Source organism: Entelurus aequoreus, linkage group LG08 (genome assembly GCF_033978785.1).
Source record: "Entelurus aequoreus isolate RoL-2023_Sb linkage group LG08, RoL_Eaeq_v1.1, whole genome shotgun sequence".
Taxonomy (NCBI): Eukaryota; Metazoa; Chordata; class Actinopteri; order Syngnathiformes; family Syngnathidae; genus Entelurus; species Entelurus aequoreus.
In genome coordinates, this window is record NC_084738.1 from 8,712,777 (window position 1) to 8,738,928 (window position 26,152).

General features: G+C 37.1%; 1 protein-coding gene across 3 annotated transcripts in view; it reads right to left on the reverse strand.

The window, feature by feature from the left end:
• Positions 1-686: 686 nt before the first annotated feature.
• The window catches only part of pald1a (phosphatase domain containing paladin 1a), a 192,896-nt gene continuing 167,430 nt past the window's right edge, over positions 687-26,152 (reverse strand). For all 3 annotated transcript variants that reach the window (XM_062055453.1, XM_062055452.1, XM_062055451.1), the window contains exon 20: positions 687-2,040. In XM_062055453.1, the coding sequence (XP_061911437.1) occupies positions 1,891-2,040 (150 nt within the window). In that variant the 3' untranslated portion in view covers positions 687-1,890. The remainder of the gene's footprint in view (positions 2,041-26,152) is intronic.

Here is a 26,152-nt window from a genome sequence, read left to right on the forward strand (position 1 = left end):
TTCTCTTCTTTCCTCATTTTCTTTGCTCTTGTAGCAGACTAAAAAAAATGATATTCAATTGCGATTAATCAAAATGAATCCATCAATGTGGATAATTGGATTAAATATTTAGTTTGACAGTGTGAGAATAAAGCCATGATTTTTCTACAAAAATATAAGGGTTTTTTTAGGGAAATAGTCAGAATTGAACAGGAAAAAACATGTTTTTTTTTTTTTTTTTTACAATATTAGTTATAGTATGAGAAGAAGGGCAGAATTTTACATCAATGGAGTGAAAATTGTAGTGATTTGTACAATTTTTGAGGAGAATATCGCTGTAATAAAGTAGAAATATTACAAGAAAAAGTCCTAATTTTAATGTAAATTAGATGTTTAAATAAATTGTATCTTTACGAGGAAAAAAAATACAGAATGTTATAATATTATAGAGAAAATGGGCACACTTTCACATGAATAAAGTCAAAATGTTATTTAAAACACGTTATTTTACAAGAAAAAAACTGTGATGTTATAGGGAAGTTAAGTAGAAATATTACTAGAAAAAGTCCTAATTTTAATTAAATAAAGTGGGAAAATTATGAAAATAAATCCATAATTTTACGAGAGAAAAAGACAACATTTTACAAGTTTAACATGGTAATAACTTGACATTGGAAAAAGTGATGTAAAAAAATTAAAATAAAACGGAAATTATTGGAATAAAAACATATTTTTGTGGGAATACTGTCATAAAATAATGAGTCGCAATTTTACAAAAATAAACTTGTGTTAAATAAAGCCATGATAGTACGAGATTTTAACACAAATACATTTGTAGTATTGGAAAAATAAAGTAGGGTTGTCAAAATCAATCCATTATTCTTATATCATCTGCAGAGTGACTGTAAAACATGTTTAATAAGTACATACATACAGTATTCTCTTCTTTCCTCATTTTATTTGCTCTTGTAGCAGACTAAAAAAAATGATATTCAATTGCGATTAATCAAAATGAATCCATCAATGTGGATAATTGGATTAAATATTTTGTTTGACAGTGTGAGAATAAAGCCATGATTTTTCTACAAAAATATAAGGGTTTTTTTAGGGAAATAGTCAGAATTGAACAGGAAAAAACATGTTTTTTTTTTTTTTTTTTACAATATTAGTTATAGTATGAGAAGAAGGGCAGAATTTTACATCAATGGAGTGAAAATTGTAATGATTTGTACAATTTTTGAGGAGAATATCGCTGTAATAAAGTAGAAATATTACAAGAAAAAAGTCCTATTTTTAATGTAATAAATTGTTTGAATAAATTGTATCTTTACGAGGAAAAAAATACAGAATGTTATAATATTATAGAGAAAATGGGCACACTTTCACATGAATAAAGTCAAAATGTTATTTAAAACATGTAATTTTACTGACTAAAAAAAATGATATTCAATTGCGATTAATCAAAATGAATCCATCAATGTGGATAATTGGATTAAATATTTAGTTTGACAATGTGAGAATAAAGCCATGATTTTTCTACAAAAAAGGTTTTTTTTAGGGAAATAGTCAGAATTGAACAAGAAAAATGAAAGCCAGAAGTTACCAAGAACAAAATCGGAATGGTTGACGAGAATACCTTTGTATTATTTCAGTGTAGCCCTAATAGAAGATGAACAATGACCATCTTTCTGTGGAGTGACTCCTCTTCTCACCGCTCAACTGCATATAAAGAAGATAAATATTAGTATGATAAAACTTTTAGCACTCATGAGGAAAAAGGCACAACAACTTCTACCTTTTAAGACTCTAAACAATACAAACGTGTTTACAGGGCCGTTAGCAAGGCATCAAGTTAAGTCTTTTATTGTGAAAAGCACAGTACTGTATTTCATGGTTCACAGTGATTCCCCCTCACAGGAAGTCCCCCCGGAAAGGAAGTGACGGAAGATTCTGTTGCTGCCAGCGCCAACGCAGTCGGGCCAGCGGGGCGTCCTTGGGGTTCTTGAACTCGCTAAAGCTCAGCCGGTTGAGGATGTCGTAAACTCCTGCACGGGCGGCGTCCTGTCGCACACACACACACACACAGACACACACACACACACACACACACACACACACGCACACACAGCGACGTCAGCAACATTAACACACATCGCTTTGCCTTTGCGTGCCGGCCCAATCACATAATATTTACGGCTTTTCACACACACAAGTGAATGCAAGACATACTTGGTCAACAGCCATACAGGTCACACTGAGGGTGGCCGTATAAACAACTTTAACACTGTTACAAATATGAACCCACACCAAACAAGAATGACAAACACATTTCGGGAGAACATCCGCACCGTAACACAACATAAACACAACAGAACAAATACCCAGAACCCCTTGCAGCACTAACTCTTCCGGGACGCTACAATATACACCCCCGCCCCACCTCAACCCCGCCCACCTCAACCTCCTCATGCTCTCTCAGGGAGAGCATGTCCCAAATTCCAAGCTGCTGTTTTGAGGCATGTTAAAAAAAATAATGCACTTTGTGACTTCAATAATAAATATGGCAGTGCCATGTTGGCAATTTTTTACCATAACTTGAGTTGATTTATTTTGGAAAACCTTGTTACTAGGGATGTCCGATAATGGCTTTTTGCCGATATCCGATATTCCGATATTGTCCAACTCTTTAATTACCGATACCGATATCAACCGATACCGATATCAACCGATATATGCAGTCGTGGAATTAACACATTATTATGCCTAATTTGGACAACCAGGTATGGTGAAGATAAGGTACTTTTTAAAAATAATAATAAAATAAGATAACTAAAATAAAAACATTTTCTTGAATAAAAAAGAAAGTAAAACAATATAAAAACAGTTACATAGAAACTAGTAATGAATGAAAATGAGTAAAATTAACTGTTAAAGGTTAGTACTATTAGTGGACCAGCAGCACGCACAATCATGTGTGCTTACGGACTGTATCCCTTGCAGACTGTATTGATATATATTGATATATAATGTAGGAACCAGAATATTGATAACAGAAAGAAATGGGGGGAGGGAGGTTTTTTGGGTTGGTGCACTAATTGTAAGTGTATCTTGTGTTTCTTATGTTGATTTAATTAAAAAAAAAAAAAAAAACAAAAAAAACGATACAGATAATAAAAAAAACGATACCGATAATTTCCGATATTACATTTTTACACATTTATCGGACATCCCTACTTGTTACATTGTTTAATGCATCCAGCGGGGCATCACAACAAAATTATGCATAATAATGTGTTAATTCCACGACTGTATATATCCGTATCGGTTGATATCGGAATCGGTAATTAAGAGTTGGACAATATCGGAGTATCGGATATCGGCAAAAGAGCCATTCTCGGACATCTCTAGTCCCAACTTCAAACTGTTCAGCCTATTCGGGAATCGCGAGCTTTCCCTTGACAAATGCCAAAAATTCCCAGATTTCCCAGAATTCCAGGTTTTCCGAGACATTTTCCCATTCAAAATAAATTGGCTATTTTTCCTAACTAAAAAAAAAAGAAGTTTGTATTTGTTTATTTGAAGGACAATGTGAAGCTCCATTAAGAAGATGGCTGCACCAGATTTAGCACCATGCTAATTTCCATCTGTAGTCCTTTTATGGAGCATCTTCTAACACGTACTTGCCAACCCTCACGATTTTCCCGGGAGACTCTCGAATTTCAGTGACCCACCGGAAAATCTCCCGGGGCAACCATTCTCCCGAATTTCTCCCGATTTCCACCCGGACAACAATATTGGGGGCGTGCCTTAAAGGCACTGCTTTTAGCATCCTCTCTCACCTGAAAAGGAGACTATTATATATGTCTCCGTTATCCATAGATTTATCTATCATAAACACAACAGAACAAATACCCAGAACCCCTTGCAGCACTAACTCTTCCGGGACGCTACAATACACACCCCCCCCCCCCCGCCACCCATAAAGACACTACCGTTCAGAAGTTTGGGGTCACATTGAAATGTCCTTATTTTTCAATGAAGATAACTTTAAACTAGTCTTAACTTTAAAGAAGTACACTCTATACATTGCTAATGTGGGAAATGACTATTCTAGCTGCAAACGTCTGGTTTTTGGTGCAATATCTACATAGGTGTATAGAGGCCCATTTCCAGCAACTATCACTCCAGTGTTCTAATGGTACAATGTGTTTGCTCATTGGCTCAGAAGGCTAATTGATGATTAGAAAACCCTTGTGCAGTCATGTTCACACATCTGAAAAGAGTTTAGCTCGTTACAGAAGCTACACAACTGACCTTCCTTTGAGCATATTGAGTTTCTGGAGCATCACATTTGTGGGCTCAATTAAACGCTCAAAATGGCCAGAAAAAGAGAACTTTCATCAGAAACTTGACAGTCTATTCTTGTTCTTAGAAATGAAGGCTATTCCACAAAATTGTTTGGGTGACCCCAAACTTTTGAACGGTAGTGTATATATATATATATTTCTATATATATATATATATATAAAACAAATACTTGAAAATATATACAACCCAAGTATGATCTAACATCCACAATAAAATTACACATAGGATTGAAAATACACAACAATGTTAAAATGACATAATGATAAACAATTTCAAATACATGTACAATATAAGTATAATACATACAAACTAGAGATGTCCGATAATATTGGTCTGCCGATATTATCGGCCGACAAATGCGTTAAAATGTAATATCGGAAATTATCGGTATCGTTTTTTTTATTATCAGTATCGTTGTTTTTTTTTTGTTTTTTTTATTAAATCCACATAAAAAAACACAAGATACACTTACAATTAGTGCACCAACCCAAAAAACCTCCCTCCCCCATTTACACTCATTCACACAAAAGGGTTGTTTCTTTCTGTTATTAATATTCTGGTTCCTACATTATATATCAATATATATCAATACAGTCTGCAAGGGATACAGTCCGTAAGCACACATGATTGTGCGTGCTGCTGCTCCACTAATAATACTAACCTTTAACAGTTAATTTTACTCATTTTCATTCATTACTAGTTTCTATGTAACTGTTTTTATATTGTTTTACTTTCTTTTTTATTCAAGAAAATGTTTTTAATTTATTTATCTTATTTTATTTGATTCATTTTTTAAAAAAGTACCTTATCTTCACCATACCTGGTTGTCCAAATTAGGCATAATAATGTGTTAATTCCACGACTGTATATATCGGTTGATATCGGTATCGGTTGATATCGGTATCGGTAATTAAAGAGTTGGACAATATCGGCATATCGGATATCGGCAAAAAGCCATTATCGGACATCCCTAATACAAACTTTCACCATTTCCGCATTTTTCAACCGATTCAAACCATTGCACCTTCGACACATTCCACCATCCTGGAAATTGAAACTACATTTTTTCCAAGTTCAAAAAAATTCCAGGATTTTCCAAAAATCCTGGTTTTCCAAAGTCTTATTTCCACCCTTTTTTCTGGCGACTACTCCTTCCACATTTTTCAACGCATTTCAATTAGGGATGTCCGATAATGGCTTTTTGCCGATATCCGATATGCCGATATTATCCAACTCTTTAATTACCGATACCGATATAAACCGATACCGATATCAACCGATATATACAGTCGTGGAATTAACACATTATTATGCCTAATTTGGACAACCAGGTATGGTGAAGATAAGGTACTTTTTAAAAAAATGAATCAAATAAAATAAGATAAATAAATTAAAAACATTTTCTTGAATAAAAAAGAAAGTAAAACAATATAAAAACAGTTACATAGAAACTAGTAATGAATGAAAATGAGTAAAATTAACTGTTAAAGGTTAGTATTATTAGTGGAGCAGCAGCACGCACAATCATGTGTGCTTACGGACTGTATCCCTTGCAGACTGTATTGATATATATTGATATATAATGTAGGAAGCAGAATATTAATAACAGAAAGAAACAACCCTTTTGTGTGAATGAGTGTAAATGGGGGAGGGAGGTTTTTTGGGTTGGTGCACTAATTGTAAGTGTATCTTGTGTTTTTTATGTGGATTTAATAAAAAACAAACAAAAAAACAAAAAAACGAAAGGAAAAAAACGATACTGATAATAAAAAAACCGATACCGATAATTTCCGATACTACATTTAAACGCATTTATCGGCCGATAATATCGGCAGACCGATATTATTGGACATCTCTAATTTCAATCGTTCCACCGTCAAAACATTCCTCTTAATTATAACAAAGTTGTTTTTTGAACTGGAAAAATTTCCGGTTTTCCCGAAATTCCGTAATACCATTTCTCAATTCAACATGTTACTACTTCAACATTTCTCGACCGATTTGAAAAATTCCAACACCAACCGTTTCAACTCATTCAGACCATTGAAGTTTGTTACCATTTTCAAAAGAATTCCCGCTTTTCCCGAAATTGGGGAAAAAATGGGACATTCTTCAAAGTTCCACAACTCCCACATTTTTCATCTGATTCAAACGCTTCCAACCTCAAAATATTCAGCCTGTTTGAGAATTGTGTGCTCTACTTCAACAATTCTAAAAAAAATTCCAGGATCGCGATTTAACGTCAGCATTGGAGCATTCACACGCAATTCCTTAAGTAATTGCCTCATCTAGTTATTACTCTGTAGTTCATCCAATCATGTCAGTGATCCTGCCCACCTCCTTTCTGATTGACACTTGCAAATTTCAAAGTACCATACGAGCATCATGAAAAAAATGGCCATTGAAAAAATAAAACCACCATACAAAAATAAAAAATACCATTAAAAAAATAAAAATGATTTTTTAAAAGGTAATTAAAGCGGTCACAGAATAAATAAATATAATATTCAGGAATAAAAACATTAGTAAGTATTTTCAATTTAATTATTTCAAGATAAATACGTCAGGAAGAATACAAATTGGTCATGATATAAAGCAAAAAAGTCTCAATATATTAATCAAAGATGATCAAAAAATGTCATAAAATGTATAAATTGGTCATGGAATTAATAATTAACAAATAGTTTAACCTCCATCCATCTTCTTCCAATTATCCGAGGTCGGGTTGCGGGGGCAGCAGCCTAAGCAGAGAAGCCCAGACTTCCCTCTCCCTATCTACTTCGTCCAGCTCCTTCTGGGGGATCCCGAGGCAATCCCAGGCCAGCTGGGAGACATAGTCCCCCCCCCAACGTGTCCTGGGTCTTCCCCGTGACCTCCTACCGGTTGGAGGAGCAGCGGCTTTACTCCGAGCTCCTGCCGAATGACAGAGCTTCTCACCCTATCCCTAAGGTAGCCCCCTCTTGTCCTTTCTGCCATAACCCAAAGCTCATGACCATAGGTGAGGATGGGAACGTAGACCGACCGGTAAATTGAGAGCTTTCCCTTCCGGTTCAGCTCCTTCTTCACCACGATGGATCGATACATTGTACGTTGTGGTATTTGAGGCTTCATAATGCGCCACACATTTTCAATGGGAGACAGGCTGGCCAGTCTAGCACCCGCACTCTTTTACTATGAAGCCACGTTGATGTAACACGTGGCTTGGCATTGTCTTGCTGAAATAAGCAGGGGCGTCCATGGTAACGTTGCTTGGATGGCAACATATGTTGCTCCAAAACCTGTATGTACCTTTCAGCATTAATGGCGCCTTCACAGATGTGTAAGTTACCCATGCCTTGGGCACTAATACACCCCCATACCATCACACATGCTGGCTTTTCAACTTTGCGCCTATAACAATCCGGATGGTTCTTTTCCTCTTTGGTCCGGAGGACACGACGTCCACAGTTTCCAAAAACAATTTGAAATGTGGACTCGTCAGACCACTTTTCTACTTTGTATCAGTCCATCTTAGATGAGCTCAGGCCCAGCGAAGCCGACGGCGTTTCTGGGTGTTGTTGATAAACGGTTTTCGCCTTGCATGGGAGAGTTTTAACTTGCACTTACAGATGTAGCGACCAACTGCAGTTACTGACAGTGGGTTTCTGAAGTGTTCCTGAGCCCATGTGGTGATATCCTTTACACACTGATGTCGCTTGTTGATGCAGTACAGCCTGAGGGATGGAAGGTCACGGGCTTAGCTGCTTACGTGCAGTGATTTCTCCAGATTCTCTGAACCCTTTGATGATATTACGGAGCGTAGTTGGTGAAATCCCTAAATTCCTTGCAATAGCTGGTTGAGAAAGGTCTTTCTTAAACTGTTCAACAATTTGCTCACGCATTTGTTGACAAAGTGGTGACCCTCACCCCATCCTTGTTTGTGAATGACTGAGCATTTCATGGAATCTACTTTTATACCCAATCATGGCACCCACCTGTTCCCAATTTGCCTGTTCACCTGTGGGATGTTCCAAATAAGTGTGTGATGAGCATTCCTCAACTTTATCAGTATTTATTGCCACCTTTCCCAACTTCTTTGTCACGTGTTGCTGGCATCAAATTCTAAAGTTAATGATTTGCAAAAAAAAAAAAAAAGTATATGTTGTCTTTGTAGCATATTCAACTGAATATGGGTTGAAAATGATTTGCAAATCATTGTATTCCGTTTATTTTTACATCTAACACAATTTCCCAACTCATATGGAAACGGGGTTTTTATATTCGGCATATTTGTCATGCTTTAACAAGTGAGGACGAGGAGAATGGCAGGATTGATGCACAGGGGCTAACGGTACCATGTCCAGTCACGGTCATGTCGTGGCTGTCAAACCTCAACTGGACTTATGCGAGGAAACGCCACGCACAACCAGAAACATCTGGCCGTGAAGTCAAACAACACAAACGCCAGACGCCAGGATGAAAAGCCGTATTATAAGAGTCCCAGCTTGCTCGATTTACTCTGCAGAAAAAGACTCTAGCACACACAAAAAGGAGACGTGTACAAAAGTTGCCTCGCAGAGAATAGAAACCTAACAAAGACATCAATGCACCTGTGGTTATGCATTATAAATGTGCCGTATTTTCCACACTGCAAAAACTGACATCTAAGTAAGATTAAATATCTCAAATAAGGGAGATAATTGCTTATTTTTTGTCTGATAAGATAATTCTTTTCACTAAGCAGATTTTAGAGAGGAATATGAAGTATTCAGCGGTGATTACTACTCTGAGACTTAATTGGATAGAAGTTTAAATAAAGGAGGCAGTACACGAGTGGAACACATCAAATGTTCCCTTTTTACAATGTTACATCTTGTAAAAGTAGTCATTCACACACCATTTGTGTAGCTATTCGTCTCGACCCGAGTGAATTGAATGCTAATGCTAAAGAGCAAACGCTAAATCTGATGCATTTATGTTGTCGTGTGAGATAAACGCTGACATTTATTCTTTATATTTTCTTGTTTACAGCTGAAATGGACCAAAATGTTCCCTTTTTACAATGTTACATCTTGTAAAAGTAGTCATTCACACACCATTTGTGTAGCTAGTCGTCTCGACCCGAGTGAATTGAATGCTAATGCAAACGAGCTAACGCTAAATCTGATGCATTTATGTTGTCGTGTGAGACAAACACTGACATTTATTCTTTATATTTTCTTGTTTACAGCTGAAATGGACCAAAATGTTCCCTTTTTACAATGTTACATCTTGTAAAAGTAGTCATTCACACACCATTTGTGTAGCTATTCGTCTCGACCCGAGTGAATTGAATGCTAATGCAAACGAGCTAACGCTAAATCTGATGCATTTATGTTGTCGTGTGAGACAAACACTGACATTTATTCTTTATATTTTCTTGTTTACAGCTGAAATGGACCAAAATGTTCCCTTTTTACAATGTTACATCTTGTAAAACTGCGATGAGGTGGCGACTTGTCCAGGGTGTACCCCGCCTTCCGCCCGATTGTAGCTGAGATAGGCTCCAGTGCCCCCCGCGACCCCGAAGGGAATAAGCGGTAGAAAATGGACGGATGGATGGACATCTTGTAAAAGTAGTCATTCACACACCATTTGTGTAGCTATTCGTCTCGACCCGAGTGAATTGAATGCTAATGCTAACGAGCTAACGCTAAATCTGATGCATTTATGTTGTCGTGTGAGATAAACACTGACATTTATTCTTTATATTTTCTGAAATGGACCAAAAGGACCCCATGACCTTCACAAATGTATCCTTTACTGAGGGGCACAACTTTGTATAAATAATTCAGTACACTTTGTTTTTGAGTCCTATTGTTTTTTATCTGATTGCTTTGTATTTAATTTACTTACACTACATTAAAATAAATCTGTTTATTTTCACAGTAACAGTGTGGAAATATATTGTACCACTTATCCAAACGTTGTGTATAAACGACCCTGAACTGTGAACTGCGGTGGAAAACACAGACCACACACTTCTACAGGAACCTTTAATTCCAGAACTTATTTTGTGACATAAAACAACAAACCCAACAACATTCCAGAAGAAAGTTAATTTGTATTTAAAATATTATTTTACTCACCTTTTGTTTCCCAGAGCATCCATAAAAATGACATGCACACACGTCCCAGTTAATCACACACATTTACTGCTTTGTTGTGACAGAAAGATTGCAGCCCTGCGGTAGCAGCTATTGTAGCTAAGCAACCTTCTTTTACCACAGCTATGTGGAGGTTCATCTTTATTCTGATGGTAAGCAGCTTCCTCTGGGGCTTAACCCCTAGAAGGCGCAGAACGTTTCAACGGTTCAAACAAACACATTTTCTCACAAAAACACGAGCTGAGGTACAGTAAACAAAGCTGACAGGAGGCTGAGTGGTGTCCACCAATCACAGTGCTCTGTGATTGGTGGACACCACTCAAACAATTTTATGTTAAAATACTGAACAGATTTTAACATAAAAGTGTTTGATTGTGAGGCATTAAAAGCCACAAAATGCAACGGGTCCATCAGACCCACAAACGCTGGCTGAGTAACAACAATATGAACGTTGCACGGAAAATTTCTCTGCCAGTTTCTGCATCCCACAGGGATTCTTCTTTTGTGTTTCTGCACCAGCGGTCCCCACGCAAGGTTGCAACATTGTTTGTCAACACTGTCTGCTCTCATTTTCTCGCACATTTGACCCTCTGATGGCGAAGCTCTTTAGCCACGGAGCTAACGTGATAGCATCGTGCTTAAATGCGGTCATCTTTTATGTTAAAATACTGAACGGATGTTTATTGGGATAAGGTAAACATCTGTTCAGTATTTTAACATAAAAGTGTTTGATTGTGAGGCATTAAAAGCCACAAAATGCAAGGGGTCCATCAGACCCACAAACGCTGGCTGAGTAACAACAATATGAACATTACACAAGGGTTAACAAGCGTTACATATGCGCCCCTTGGGTCATTAAAGCCCTAGCTTAGGGGTTCTTGACCGTTGCAACATTGTTTGTCAACACTGTCTGCTCTCATTTTCTCGCACATTTGACCCTCTGATGGCGAAGCTCTTTAGCTACGGAGCTAACGTGATAGCATCGTGCTTAAATGCGGTCATCTTTTATGTTAAAATACTGAACAGATGTTTATTGGGATAAGGTAAACATCTGTTCAGTATTTTAACATAAAAGTGTTTGATTGTGAGGCATTAAAAGCCACAAAATGCAAGGGGTCCATCAGACCCACAAACGCTGGCTGAGTAACAACAATATGAACATTACACAAGGGTTAACAAGCGCTACATATGCGCCCCTTAGGTCATTAAAGCCCTAGCTTAGGGGTTCTCGACCGTTGCAACATTGTTTGTCAACATTGTCTGCTCTCATTTTCTCGCACATTTGACCCTCTGATGGCGAAGCTCTTTAGCTACGGAGCTAACGTGATAGCATCGTGCTTAAATGCGGTCATCTTTTGTGTTAAAATACTGAACGGATGTTTATTGGGATAAGGTAAACATCTGTTCAGTATTTTAACATAAAAGTGTTTGATTGTGAGGCATTAAAAGCCACAAAATGCAAGGGGTCCATCAGACCCACAAACGCTGGGTGAGTAACAACAATATGAACATTACACAAGGGTTAACAAGCGTTACATATGCGCCCCTTGGGTCATTAAAGCGCTAGCTTAGGGGTTCTCGACCGTTGCAACATTGTTTGTCAACACTGTCTGCTCTCATTTTCTCGCACATTTGACCCTCTGATGGCGAAGCTCTTTAGCCACGGAGCTAACGTGATAGCATCGTGCTTAAATGCGGTCATCTTTTGTGTTAAAATACTGAACGGATGTTTATTGGGATAAGGTAAACATCTGTTCAGTATTTTAACATACAAGTGTTTGATTGTGAGGCATTAAAAGCCACAAAATGCAAGGGGTCCATCAGACCCACAAATGCTGGCTGAGTAACAACAATATGAACATTACACAAGGGTTAACAAGCGTTACATATGCGCCCCTTGGGTCATTAAAACGCTAGCTTAGGGGTTTTTGACCGTTCGACCTGGGGGCCCAACCTTTCCACTACAGAGGGGACCGGAACCCACTCAAATATTGACACTGAATTAGTAATCTTAGTCTCGATTTTAATGATACTCAATAATTATATCAAACCTACTTCCAGGTTAACAGGATTCACCTTGTTAAATGTCATGAAGGCATGTGTTAATCACAAAGATTGTTATCAACACTTCGATCAGGCTGATTACAAAAAAAATACTAACCGAACTGCAAAAGAAAGGACTCAAAAAACGGATAAAAAAATACATTTACATACAGTGCTGAAATAATAATATATATATATTTATTTAACCTTTTTTTAACCAGGAAAAATCCCACTGAGAATAAAAAACTATTTTTCAAGGGAGTCCTGGCCAAGAGGCAGTTGAGTTACACATAAAATGCCACTCACATTACACATTAAAATGACAGGATGGACATCAAGTAAAACAGTTGCAGATAACCGAGGCTCCTTCGAATGCTCTCAGTTTGGATTTAAAAAGCATTCATGGATAACAATTCAGTAAGCTTCCAGTCTCTTTGGAGCATGTTCCAAGCACAAGGAGCTGCATAGAGAAAAGCTTTTCCCCCGAGCTCAGAGCGAGCAAAAGGGACAGAGAACAACAGCTGATCGTTGGATCTAAATGCATAAAAGTTTGTACTTCTCTGTGATGCAATATTCCCAGACGAGCCTTGTAAATAAAAATGTACCAATGACACTGGACCTAATGGACAGAGAAGGCCATCCCCCCCGATATATATATATATATATATATATATATATATATATATATATATATATATATATATATATATATATATATATATATATATATATATATATATATATATATATATATATATATATATATATATATATATTAGGGCTGCAACAACTAATCGATTAAATCGATTAAAATCGATTATTAAAATAGTTGCCGATTAATTTAGTCATCGATTCGTTGCATCTATGCGCATGCGCAGAGTTTTTTTTTTTTTTTTTAATATATATATATATTTTTTTTACTAAACCTTTATTTATAAACTGCAACATTTACAAACAGCTGAGAAACAATAATCAAAATAAGTATGGTGCCAGTATGCTGGTTTTTTTCAATAAAATACTGGATAGGATAGAAATGTAGTTTGTCCCTTTTACCCGATTATTAATCGATTAATCGAAGTAATAATCGACAGATTAATCGATTATCAAATTAATCGTTAGTTGCAGCCCTAATATATATATATATATTTATTAAAATAAACTATGAATAAAACTGAAGTGCAAATTAAAACACAGCTTTACCACTTTAGTCATATGTTTTGCGCTTAAGAAACTTCTCTATGACTTTAGCTCCAGACTTGTGTTGGTTTGAGATTGTCAATACTGCCACATTTGGTGGAAAAAAACTTTAAAAAATAAAAATAAAAAATTAAAAATAAACCTTTATTTATAAACTGCAACATGTACAAACAGCTGAAAAACAATAATCAAAATAAGTATGGTGCCAGTATGCTGTTTTTTTCCCAACTAAATACTGGAAAGGATAGAAATGTAGTTTGTCTCTTTTATCCGATTATTAATCGATTAATCGAAGTAATAACCGACAGATTAATCGATTATCAAAATAATCGTTAGTTGCAGCCCTAATATATATATATATATATATATATATATATATATATATGTATATATATATATATATATATATATATATATATATATATATATATTTATTAAAATAAACTATGGATAAAACTGAAGTGCAAATTAAAACACAGCTTTACCACTTTAGTCATATGTTTTGCGCTTAAGAAACTTCTCTATGACTTTAGCTCCAGACTTGTGTTGGTTTGAGATTGTCATTACTGCCACAATTGGTGGAAAAGTGTGTTACAACTGAGTACCGCTATGGCCCATACGGACCACAGCTGAGAAAAAGATTATTTATGGGGCCCTCGCGGCCAAACAAAGGGCCCAGACCTAATGGTGAGGAAACACTGCCCTAGCTGACACAATTATGAGTGGTCAGAATTGGAAAAGATCTGTTGTACTATAATGACAATATTGTCACAATATTACAATAAAAGCTGGAATCTTAAAAGTAAATCAGGGATAAAGTTATTATATAAAGAGGAATAAGAAATAATTTTAGAAGAATTCAATCGTAATAAGTAGGGCTGCAACAACTAATCGATTAAATAGATTAAAATCGATTATAAAAATAGTTGGCGGTTAATTTAGTCATCGATTCGTTGGATCTATGCTATGCGCATGCGCAGAGGCTTTTTAAAAAAAAAAAAAAAAAAATTTTTTTTATTTTTTTTATTTAAATAAACCTTTATTTATAAACTGCAACATGTACAAACAGGTGAGAAACAATAATCAAAATAAGTCTGGTGCCAGTATGCTGTTTTTTTTCAATAAAATACTAGAAAGGATAGAAATGTAGTTTGTCTCTTTTATCCGATTATTAATCGATTAATCGAAGTAATAACCGACAGATTAATCGATTATCAAATTAATCGTTAGTTGCAGCCCTAGTAATAAGAGAATAAAGGAAAAATGTAAGAATAAAGATTAAAAGACAGAATTTTTACAAGATTTGCATAATATGATGGTAATATCATTTTATAAATTTTTTTCAAGCTAGAACATAGTTTTAATATTCAGATAAAGAAATGAAGTTGTAACGTTACGGTTTAAGAATGTCGTGATGTAACACAAATAAAATTGTAATTCAAAGATTTAGGGAACTTAATTCATTAAATGTAGCTTAAAAGATGTAAAAAATGGGTTTCACAATGTAAAGCGCTTTGAGTCTCTGGAGAAAAAGCGCTATATAAATATAATTTATTTCACATATCACTTCAATTGTCGTACCAGCACACAGGAGATGCAGAGGTGGGGGAGTAACGCGCTACGGAGTTGTACTTGTCAGAGTAGTTTTACAGCAACCTACTTATCGCCGATAATGACAATTATGACGCCACATGATTCCGATAATGAACTGGTAAAATGAGCCCATAATAATTCAAGCTTATCATCTTCGTGAATATCGTTGGGAAACATTTTCTGCTGTGTGATCAGTTTGCTGGGAACAAATGAGTCGGCACACTGGAGCTATTAAGTCAGCAGATGGGACAGGCCCGCAGCTGAAAAGTCTGGATGTATCCCCGTTAACTAGGAGCACTTAACCTGACTCATATACTCCGCGGCCCAGCTGTCTAAACAGTGCATCAGCTGAGAAGCCGGAGGAAGTGAAAATGAGACATTCGAGATGTAAAACGAGCGGTATACCATTTCTGCATGTGGCGTTTATTCATTTTTGGGCAGCGTATATTTTTCTCCTGCGCATAATCAAAAGACTTAACAAAAAGTTACACTGTATTTGCATTTTCCGCTTAGTCAAGTATCTACTTGAAATTGTATTTAAACTAAACAGAAGACCACAGCAATAAAAAAAAATCCAAATATGTAGCAAAATCTAGCTTCCCTGTCTTTTTTCTCTCATAATCACATTTTAGCTGTATATTTATGTTGAGGGTTACTGACAGCTTAAAAATATCAACACAATAGTCAAACTCGCTGCTTATTATCTTGTATTACATCCAACTGTTTAATCAAAACAAAGTCAATAGTACACAATACAGAAACCTCCACATGTTGGTTCCTAGAGCCAACAGAACTTGGAAAAAAAAAACCTTCAGTTATGCTGCTCCCTGGTCATGGAATGACATCCAGAAAGATCTGAGGCTACCAGAATTGATCACTTTGGGGGAGTTTAAAGGCCTACTGAAATGATTTTTTAAAATTTAAACGGGAATAGCAGATCCATTCTAGGATTTAGTATAGAACAACGTCGATAAAGTTCGCAACTTTTGGTCTCTGATAAAAAAAAACCCTTGCCCCTACCGGAAGTAGCGTGACGTTGTCAGTTGTTCACTCCCTCATATTTTCCTATTGTTTTCAACGCAGCTAGAGCGATTCGGACCATTACCCCATTAATTTGAGCGAGGATGAAAGATTCGTGGATGAGGAACGTTAGAGTGACGGACTAGAATGCAGTGAAATACATATTTTTTTCCGCTCTGACCGTAACTTAACTGACTCATTGGATTCCACACTCTCTCCTTTTTCTATTGTGGATCACGGATTTGTATTTCAAACCACCTGGGATACTATATCCTCTTGAAAATGAGAGTCCAGAACGCGAAATGGACATTCAGTGCCTTTTATCTCCACGACAATAGATCGGCGAAACGCTTTAGCTACGAGCTAACGTGATAGCATCGTGCTTTAACTGCATATAGAAACAAAAAAAATAAACCCCTGACTGGAAGGATGGATAGAAAATCAACAATACTATTAAACCGTGGACATGTAAATACACGGTTAATGCTTTCCAGGCTGGCGAAGGTTAACAATGCTGTGCTAACGACGCCATTGAAGCCTACTTAGCAACCGGACTGCACAGAGCTATGCTAAAAACATTAGCTCTCCACCTACGCCGGCCAGCCCTCATCTGCTCATCAACACCCGTGCTCACCTGCGTTCCAGCGATCGGCGGAAGGACGAAGGACTTCACCCGATGCGTTTGGCGGCCCGGAGACGTAGGAAGTCAAGGTGAGGTCGCCGGCTAGCGCGTCTGCTCTCCAACAAAGTCCTCCTGGTTGTGTTGCTGTAGTCCGCTGCTAATACACCGATCCCACCTACAACTATCTTCTTTGCAGCCTTCATTGTTCATTAAACAAATTGCAAAAGATGTCCAGAATACTGTGGAATTATGAAATGAAAACAGAGCTTTTTGTATAGGATTCTACGGGGTACCATAACTTCCGTTAAACTGACTACGTCACGCGCATACGTCATCATACCGCGACGTTTCAGCCGGATATTTCCCGGGAAATTTTAAATGTCACTTTATAAGTTAACCCGGCCGTATTGGCATGTGTTGCAATGTTAAGATTTCATCATTGATATATAAACTATCAGACTGCGTGGTCGGTAGTAGTGGCTTTCAGTAGGCCTTTAAGTCCATTTTAAAAGATTGTGAAACCAGTTCTCTTGGGAAATGTACTTGCTTTTAAATTGAATTATTACCTAATCGTTTTAAATGATTTTTGACCTGTTGTGGTATGACTGCTGTTGTATTGTCTTGTTGTAATTATTATTGTAACTTTGTTTGTGCCGCCCTCTTTGTCAGGTCGTTCTTGAAAAATAGATTTTAATCTCAATGAGTCTTTATCTCGTTAAAGAAAGGAAATTGATTGGTTAATTGATTGATAAACAAAAACTACTATCTACTACTTATTTAAATCATTTTGCCCTCAAAATCCTCCTGTGTCCATTGACTTATTGACTGAACTTGAAAACATTAACTACAATAACCAAAAAATTATTTGATTAAATAAAAATATCGATCTAATCACTCTAGCATCGATCATATATTAATACCTCCCATGGCATCGACACCACCGATTTATGCATTGATCCGCCCTCCCCTTATGTGTTAGTGTACTTCTGGCCACGACAATGCTGACACACTACCAGTTGTTGTATTTTCCTCTTTCTAGACTCTTCTGGTTTGCTCTTTGTGTGTAACACGTATAGTCTTGTCCTCCAATGATAATGATACACGATTAGCTGCTAGCTTGTCAGCCCGGGGACTCAAAATAACTAGAGTCAGCCAAAGGGGATTGGCGTTTGTGATCGGCATTGAAAGGCATTAATCAGCAATGGCTATCACATACCTTTTCATGAAAATCGTCCGATACTGATCTCTACTGTTTGGTAAACTGCACAAGCAAGGCAATTTGCATCGTACCATTGCTGCGGAGGTTGGACGTAGTGAGACCGTGTTAATTGGTCGACCAACAAATGAAACCAACAGTATTGTTTGTCCATAAAAAACAAGGCCGGTCCTTGCCGATAAGGACTACAGCCCAATAACTCAGATAATGACTTAAAGGCCTACTTAAAGCCACTACTATCCACCACGCAGTCTGATAGTTTATATATCAATGATGAAATCTTAACATTGCAACACATGCCAATACGGCCGGGTTAACTTATAAAGTGCAATTTTAAATTTCCCGCTAAACTTCCGGTTGAAAACGTCTATGTATGATGACGTATGCGCGTGACGTCAATCGTTGAACCGGAAGTATTGGTACACCATTGAATCCAATACAAAAAGCTCTGTTTTCATCTCAAAATTCCACAGTATTCTGGACATCTGTGTTGGTGAATCTTTTGCAATTTGTTTAATGAACAATGAAGACTGCAAAGAAGAAAGTTGTAGGTGGGATCGGTGTATTAAAGTTAAAGTTAAAGTTAAAGTACCAATGATTGTCACACACACACTAGGTGTGGTGAAATTTGTCCTCTGCATTTGACCCATCCCCTTGGGGAGCAGTGGGCAGCAGCGGCGCCGCGCCCGGGAATCATTTTGTTGATTTAACCCCCAATTCCAACCCTTGATGCTGAGTGCCAAGCAGGGAGGTAATGGGTCCCATTTTTATAGTCTTTGGTATGACTCGGCTGGGATTTGAACTCCAACCTACCGATCTCAGGGCGGACACTCTAACCACTAGCGGTGGACTACAGCAACACAACCAGGAGGACTTTGACTTGGATAGCAGACGCGCTAGCCGCTGACCTCACCTTGACTTCCTCCGTCTCCAGGCCGCCGACCGCATCTATGATCGTCGCTCCGTCGATCGATGGAACGCAGGTGAGCACGGGTGTTGATGAGCAGATGAGGGCTGGCTGGCGTAGGTGGATAGCTAATGTTTTTAGCATAGCTCTGTGAGGTCCCGTTGCTAAGTTAGCTTCAATGGCGTCGTTAGCAACAGCATTGTTAAGCTTCGCCAGCCTGGAAAGCATTAACCGTGTATTTACATGTCCATGGTTTAATAGTATTGTTGATTTTCTGTCTATCCTTCCAGTCAGGGGTTTATTTCTTTTGTTTCTATCTGCATTTAAGCCCGATGTGCTTTCACGTTAGCTCCGATGTATTGTCGTGGAGATAAAAGTCACTGTGAATGTCCATTTCGCGTTCTCGACTCTCATTTTCAAGAGGATATAGTATCCGAGGTCGTTTAAAATACAAATCCGTGATCCACAATAGAAAAAGGAGAAAGTGTGGAATCCAATGAACCCTTGTACCTAAGTTACGGTCAGAGCGACAAAAGATACGTCCTGTACTGCACTCTAGTCCTTCACTCTCACGTTCCTCATCCACAAATCTTTCATCCTCGCTCAAATTAATGGGGTAATCGTCGCTTTCTCGGTCCGAATCGCTCTCGCTGCATTGTAAACAATGGGGAAATGTGAGGAGCCTTTCAACCTGTGACGTCACGCTACTTCCGGTACAGGCAAGGCTTTTTTTTAATCAGCGACCAAAAGTTGCGAACTTTATCGTCGATGTTCTCTGCTAAATCCTTTCAGCAAAAATATGGCAATATCGCGAAATGATCAAGTATGACACATAGAATGGATCTGCTATCCCCGTTTAAATTAAAAAAAAACTCATTTCAGTAGGCCTTTAAAGATGTAGCTTCACGGTGCACAGTTAACCGGCGAAAGTGTATTTGGTCGTAGCTTTTTCAACAAGACACGTTCACTTGGTCCAAATACCAGAGTTGTAAAAGAAGGACAGATCGAACGCTTTCGTCGGAGTGAGGGCTTTCATGCTTTAGCGCACTGAAGCGCCTGTGCCTTTCCCACCGTCCCGGTTATCACATAGTTTTTGGCCTATATAGGGAGGCCTCTGTGCCTTCCATACAAACTGCCGGAGTTACTGATAGGCCACCTCTCCTGAAAGCATCCTCGGCATGCAGTGTACACAAGTCCCGCCGTTGTTGTCATTTCAGGACGGGCAAACATTTCAATTCCAATCACTCCTGATGTTTCGTGTCCCTGCATGGCGTGAGCTAATGATGTTTAGGTTCAATATTGGTCCGACAGCATGCATCCTCTACAGAGAAGCGTTTGCTTCGAGTATAGAAATAACTATGCCACCATATGTGTCTGTGAACATAAAGCTCCGACCTTTAGGCATTGAGTGTATCTATGTGTGTAATGTAGAATGTATATGACATTAGAGTGAGCTGCGAGAACAGACTGTACCCTTCAGATGTGTCACCTTGTGGAACAGCGGCTTTGTGTGCATGAGCACTGAAGAGGACCCCCCGCCGCTGCCGCTGACACTTTCCTCTGTCATTAGCGATCCCACCACGGTCACTGGTGACGGGCTAACGATCATGACCGTGGGCTAATTGGGTGTGATTGGTTGGGAGGGGGGCCATGTCCTACAGCAACTGGGCCAGTGAGAGCGATGGTTGTGGGAGAAAATATTAACTTAGAGCTTCAATGTGAGGCAAATTCTTAAGACTTTGTTGATGTCTTGAACTTTTGTGATGTTCTATCTCCAGAAACCAACTCTTTATCTAACCATTGGACCTTGAGAGGGACAAGTGGTGGATGGATGGATGGATTACTTATACTGTACAGTTTTGACTACATCAAAACATCGAGTCCAATACCTTATTGAGCGCTCAGGCCTGTACTACAAAATAAGTTTAAGTTATCTAGGACAGGGGTCACCAACCTTTTTGAAAGCAAGAGCTACTTCTTGGGTAGTGATTAATGCGAAGGGCTACCAGTTTGATACACACTTCAATAAATTGCCAGAAATAGCCAATTTGCTCAATTTACCTTTAACTCTATGTTATTATTAATAATTAATGATATTTACACTTAATTGAACGGTTTAAAAGAGGAGAAAACACGAAAAAAATGACAATTAAATTTTGAAACATAGTTTATCTTCAATTTCGACTCTTTAAACCTCAAAATTCAACCGAAAAAAAGAAGAAAAAACTAGCTAATTTGAATCTTTTTGAAAAAATAAAAAAAATAATTTATGGAACATCATTAGTAATTTTTCCTGATTAAGATTAATTTTAGAATTTTGATGACATGTTTTAAATAGGTTAAAATCCAATCTGCACTTTGTTAGAATATGTAACAAATTGGATCAAGCTATATTTCTAACAAAGACAAATCATTATTTCTTCTAGATTTTCCAGAACAATATTTTTAAAAGAAAGTCAAAAGACTTTGAAATAAGATTTAAATTTGATTCTACAAATTTCGACTCTTTAAAATTCAAAATTCAACCGAAAAAAAGAAGAAAAAACTAGTTAATTTGAATCTTTTTGAAAAAAATTTAAAAAAGAATTTATGGAACATCATTAGTAATTTTTCCTCATTAAGATTAATTTTAGAATTTTGATGACATGTTTTGAATAGGTTAAAATCCAATCTGCACTTTGTTAGAATATATAACAAATTGGATCAAGGAACAAAGACAAATCATTATTTCTTCTAGATTTTCCAGAACAACATTTTTAAAAGAAATTCAAAAGACTTTGAAATAAGATTTAAATGTGATTCTACAGATTTTCTGGATTTGCCAGAATAATTTTTTTGAATTTTAATCATAATAAGTTTGAAGAAATATTTCACAAATATTCTTCGTCCAAAAATACAGAAGCTAAAATGAAAAATGTAATTAAAATGTATTTATTATTCTTTACAATAAAACATAAATTTACTTGAACATTGATTTAAATTGTCAGGAAAGAAGAGGAAGGAATTTAAAAGGTAAAAAGGTATATGTGTTTAAAAATCCTAAAATCATTTTTAAGGTTGTATTTTTTCTCTAAAATTGTCTTTCTGAAAGTTATAAAAAGCAAAGTAAAAAAAACATAATGAATTTATTCAAACAAAAGAAGACCAAGTCTTTAAAATATTTTCTTGGATTTTCAAATTCTATTTGAGTTTTGTCTCTCTTAGAATTAAAAATGTCGGGCAAAGCGAGACCAGCTTGCTAGTAAATAAATACAATTTAAAAAATAGAGGCAGCTCACTGGTAAGTGCTGCTATTTGAGCTATTTTTAGAACAGGCCGGCGGGCTACTCATCTGGTCCTTACGGGCTACCTGGTGCCCGCGGGCACCGCGTTGGTGACCCCTGATCTAGGATCTTTTCTTTGCTATCTGGCAAAACAATTTAATTAGTAAAACCAGGATTTTATAGTCTTGCAATGAAAATATCGTCTGATTCCAACTCTTTATCCAACAACTGGCCTAAGGATTTCTCACACTTTGATTGGGACCAAAACAACCAATCTAAGACCTTGTGTGGGACATAGTCTTCTTGGTTTGGTTGTTGTATTACCCTAATTAATCCCTTCATCCAACCAAAGACCTCCGAGATACTTTTACTTTAAATAGGACAAAATTCACCAGTCCAACAGCATGTTGGTGGGATGGTAATCTTTGACTAGGACTTTAATACCAGTCCAAGACTTTGTTGAAGTCTTGTTGTTTGGTTAATTTAAGAGCACAAACAAACAATGAATCTAACCAATGGCATCTGGATTACTTGTAGGACTTAATCAGTGTATGATCTTGATTGAAATGTAGTTTTCTGGGTTTCGTGGTAGTACGACCACAGTCCCTCCTCCATTTAGAGAAATAACTTGATTAGTCAAGCCAAGAGTTTCTAGTCTTGTCATAAACAATGCATCAGCAGCAAAGCTGGATGCTGTATTGTGAAAATCCAACTCTTTATCCAACCACTGGCCTCTGGATTACCCACACTTTGATTAGGACCACTACAACCAGTCCAAGACCTTGTTGGACACACAGTCTTCTTGGTTTGTTTTTGTGTTACCAAAAATAATGTCTTATCCAACCACTGGCCTCCGGACTACTCACACTTTGACTAGGACCACATAAACCAGTTTAAGACCTTGTTGGAGACATATTCTTCTTGGTTTGGTGGTTGTACCGCCAGAATTAATCTCTTTACCCAACCATTGGCCTCAAGTTACTTGTACTTTGACTAGGACAAAATCAACCAGTCCAAGAGACTGTTAGTGAAACTGTCCTCTTCGAGTAGGACTTAAAAAACAGTCATAGACCTTGGTATTGTTGTTTGGTTAATTTATAAACACAATATATTAACCCAACCACTGGCTTCTGGATTACTTTTAGGACTCTAAAAGTCATCCAGAGTGCTTCACATCCGATCTTTTTGCATCAGATTCAGATCACATCAGTCTAAACGCAACGCAACCTGAATGCGACTCGTATGTGACTTTTTCGTCAGCTTTGGGCAAGCTGCGTCATTCATGTGCGAAGGGAAAGACGCAGAAGTAGATACTTCATCACAACATCCAGTTTTGGTGAGCAAAGTCTACTTTCAACCGCTGAATTTTTGGTGCATCACTCGTCTACAGTGCGCAAATAATAAGCTATATGTAATGTATAAATATATATTTTAATTACGAAGAATTTGTTGAAGAACCGGAATTGACGCTCTGGTGTATTTGCTTACATATTATGTACATTGCGTAAGTGAGTTGAAAAACTAAAGTTAACGTACAGTAGATCCACGCGGATGTCCGTGATGCCTCTACTTAACAGCCATAAAAATATTAGAACTCTCCCTAATATGTCATATTATTTGATAAAAATATGATTTGGGCCACTTTGGCCTGCAGTGTAAACATAGTCAGTTCAGGTTCCTGATAGAGAGGTGAGGTGGTTTCTGGCTTTGATTGTGGTATGACGTGATCCATCCTCCAATAAAAAAATAATATTACAGATTAGGGATCCATGATAATATCAGTGGTTGATAATTCAACAGATGCTGATAATTATTACAGATATTGGAAATTATGAGGTCACATCAATAATTACAATAATGAAAAATGAATCGATAAAATGAGCTGATATAATTAAGGCTTATCATCTTAGTGTTTGTCATTGGTCTCTCTGTTGGGGCTTGTGCTGCTTTACCCACTTTACCCCAGTGCCACCCACGCTGGTTTAAATGTAGCTTAAAGATGTAGATAATGGGGTTCACACTGTAAAGTGCTTCGAGTCTCTAGGGAATTATAATTCACTTCACATTTCACTCACAGTTTGCAAAAAGTGGTTTTGCCAGAAATTCCGCAAGATCTGAAAAAGACGAGCTTCAGCACAACAAATCTGATCACCGTATTTTTCTGACTTTAAGGCGCACTTAAAATCAGTGCGCCTTATGGTCCAAAAAACAGGGTAGTCACTTTAAAATCCACCATCATGAAGATTTATTGAAGGAGTACGAAGCTGCCTGTACTATTAAGCCGAGACTGAGCGTTAACAGTGGCGAAACATAAAGCCACAGGACTAAGGCGAAAGCGATTGATAACAGTTTGAAAGAAAATACCTTAGTGGGAAAGAACTTAACGACAAAATTAGTAATTCGTTATGTTTAACGTCATAGTTCATCTGGGGGCAAAGGCTATGGTTAGTTACCTTTTATGATTTATTGGTGGAATAAATGCATTTTACTATTTGAATCCTGATTTCTACAATTGATAGTTGCCTTTCTAAGGGGCAGGTACTTACTGCATTATTTTAATAGATGTGACTTCACTTCTTACGGTGTTGTTAACGGTAATATAGAATCTATTGGCTTAGTTCTATTGGTCTCATTTATATATGTTGTGTTGGGCAGATTGTTTCATTTATTTTGTGAAACCATAATCAATAGAATGTAGGGCTGCAACTAACGATTAATTTGAAAATCGATTAATCTGTCGATTATTACTTCGATTAATCGATTAATAATCGGATAAAAGAGACAAACTACATTTCTATCCTTTCCAGTATTTTATTGAAAAAAAAACAGCATACTGGCACCATACTTATTTTGATTATTGTTTCTCAGCTGTTTGTACATGTTGCAGTTTATAAATAAAGGTTTATTTAAAAAAATTTTTTTTTTTTTTTTTTTAATTTAAAAAAAAAAAAAAAAAAAAAAAAAAAGCCTCTGTGCATGCGCATAGCATAGATCCAACAAATCGATGACTAAATTAATCGGCAACTATTTTTATAATCGATTTTAATCGATTTAATCGATTAGTTGTTGCAGCCCTAATAGAATGTTTTAGATGCTTTTTGTCTATCAATTAAATCATTTACCACAGAGACCCAAGAACTTTTTGGATTTATTCAAACCAGAGAGCTCGGCTACATATCTGGTTAGTGTTTCTTAGATCCAACCAGCAAGAAGCAATAATGTGAAGCGCTCCAGGGATGGGGGCTGCTGGGCAAAGGGGAACCTGGGTTACTCTCACTTGTCAATGATGACATCTGACTCTGAATAAGTACGGTAAAAGGAAGATGGTCTAATACCACTAGAATTGCAATTTTCCCAAAAGGTCAGATGCCTAATGCAAGCAATGGAAAAAAGAGCGGGGATTTGAGTTTAATTAGATTGTCGTGCCAATTTAGCCAACTCTGGGCCCAGACTACTCGACAATATTAGCTGACCCCTGTCTTGTCTGCTGCTAATTGATTCATCAGCAGGGAATGCAACTCTCTCAATTTGCCAAAGTCTGCAGACAAAATTTAAGAAGCTGTTTGATTAGCTGGGTCTGCAAATTATACCACAGCGGCAAAAAACAATTTTTTAACCTCATGTTTGGTAGAAAATTTGCAAGATGAGCACGCCGCGGGCATAAAAAGTTAGACGTGTCTCGGATAATTCATTTATTTACTCTGTGAGGCTCACATTACTCCACCGCACATATTTGGTATTCATAACAGGAAGGACTTGCCTCCGTTCACCGAGCATATTTCTTTGACAGCTGTTTTCTCAGCAATTGTTCGAGTCCTT